Below are 1,949 nucleotides of genomic sequence, written 5' to 3'. Positions count from 1 at the left end.
TGTTGTTGCGTGGAGTTGAGGCTTGAATGGAGTGGAGTTGTGGACAACGGCGGGCACTGTGTCCCTGTGTGTGACAGATTTGGCACTTGCCGAGATAGGGCCTGAATGAGCGAGTGGTGTTGTTGTTGTTGTTACCTTGCCAATTGTTATTGTTGTTGTTGTTGTTGTTGTGGTTGTTGTTGGNATTTCTTTGACATCCGATTTTCTTTTGAGAGGGTATAACCATGTATATCGAGTGAAATGATCAATAAGAACCAGATAGTATTTATAGTTTTGGTGAGAAAGAATTGGTGAAGTCCAAACATCGGAGAAAATATATTCAAGGGGTCGAGTGGAGACAATGGTGGAGTGAGTGAAAGGAAGTTTGTGACTTTTATTAATGAGACATTCAGAGCAACATAAATGTTTTTGAGAGGAAGAAGCAATAGGAAGTGAAAAAGAGGAAATAATAGCATTTAAAATGGTAGAGGACGGATGGCCGAGACGTGAGTGCCAAGAGACAAGACTTGGTCGTGGACCAGCAGCAGACAGAAACGCAACAGCATTGGGACTTGTCATCGGCCACTGATAGAGCTCATTAGCAGTCCGACCTTGGAGTAATGGGACCCCCGTACTGAGATCCTTCACCTGAAAGAAGGCAGGAAAGAAATGCACCGAGACTTGATTAGCATTGCACAAACGATATACGGAGATAAGATTTTTGTGTATATTAGGAACACAAAGTATTTTATCTAATTTGAGAGTGCGAGTTTGAGTTGGAAGTAGCGGTAAACCCGTATGAGTATGGGCAGTGTGGAGCCATCAGCTATGGTGAGATCATCACCACCATTGTATGGTTGATGGATGGTAAGATTGTTGAGATCAGAGGTGATGTGGTGAGTGGCACCACTATCCAAGATTGCTGGCGAGGACATGTTAGCCACCATGTTTGCGCGTGGCTGCCAAGGAGTGAATGGGCTGTTGTTGCGTGGAGTAGAGGCTTGAATGGAGTGGAGTTGTGGACAACGGCGGGCACTGTGTCCCTGTGTGTGACAGATTTGGCACTTGCCGAGATAGGGCCTGAATGAGCGAGTGGTGTTGTTGTTGTTGTTACCTTGCCAATTGTTATTGTTGTTGTTGTTGTTGTTGTGGTTGTTGTTGGTGGAGCGGAAAGATGACGACGAGGAACGAGTGTTGTTGCGAGAGTTGTTGTTGTGAGTATTGTTGTTGTTATAGTCACCTCTACGGTGGTACTGAACAGCATTAGCAGAGGTCAAAAATGGGGTAGTGGTGGAAGCAGCACGGAGAGTGACTTCGCCATTGCGGAGACGTTCATGAACTTCGGTTATGGTGGGGGGAGAATCTTTGCTTTCAATCTGATCAATCACCGGTTTGTAATCTTCAGGAAGACCAGCGAGAATCTTCTCAATTTGATCTTCATGGTCCATCGGTTTCCCAAGTATAGCAAGCTCATCAAAGCGGACAGTTAGACCACGAACATATTCATCTATTGATTTGTTACCTTTTGTCCAGACCTTGATCTGATCTTTGATTTGTTTAAAATGACTGCGGCTAGCTTTGGCGAACGTATCAGAAAGAGTTGCCCATGCATCAGCAGTAGTGGTAGCACGAGACACCAACGGTTGAACAGAAGTAGCCATAGCACCCAAGAGAGCACTAAAGAGGAGACGATCTTGACGCTTCCAGATCGTGAAATCAGGATTTGGTGTAGTTGTGTCATTCACCGTGACAGTGGGAGGAGGAGGTTTTGTAGATCCATCGAGATAACCAGAGAGCTCGTAGCCATCAATCAAGGCATGGATTTGGAGACTCCACATGAGATAGTTGGTATCATTAAGCTTAGTGACGTTGGCAGTGTTGACGTTGAAGAGTGTGTTTGTGTTGTTGGTGAAGATAACTTCACCAGTCGAAGGAGAGTTTGTAGTGGAGGCGGCCATTGAAGCAGAGAG

General features: G+C 45.3%; 1 protein-coding gene across 1 annotated transcript; it reads right to left on the bottom strand.

Moving 5' to 3' along the window:
• On the bottom strand, window positions 578-1,937 carry LOC104789608. Its single transcript, XM_010515281.1, has 2 exons — window positions 1,220-1,937; window positions 578-627 (listed from the first exon to the last, which is right to left on the bottom strand). Exons 1-2 carry the CDS (start codon window positions 1,935-1,937, stop codon window positions 578-580), a joined length of 768 nt encoding a protein of 255 aa, XP_010513583.1.

Source organism: Camelina sativa, chromosome 5 (assembly GCF_000633955.1).
Source record: "Camelina sativa cultivar DH55 chromosome 5, Cs, whole genome shotgun sequence".
Taxonomy (NCBI): Eukaryota; Viridiplantae; Streptophyta; class Magnoliopsida; order Brassicales; family Brassicaceae; genus Camelina; species Camelina sativa.
The sequence above is the reverse complement of the archived record's forward strand: the minus strand, read 5'-3'. Positions and strand labels throughout refer to the sequence as shown.

Bases quoted from the DNA above. Each gene is read 5' to 3' on its own strand.
- LOC104789608 (XM_010515281.1), bottom strand. From the start codon at position 1,937: ATGGCCGCCTCCACTACAAACTCTCCTTCGACTGGTGAAGTTATCTTC. The intron at 628-1,219 runs GTGACTATAACA...GCCTTCTTTCAG, and splicing joins TGTTCAGTACCACCGTAGAG to GTGAAGGATCTCAGTACGGG.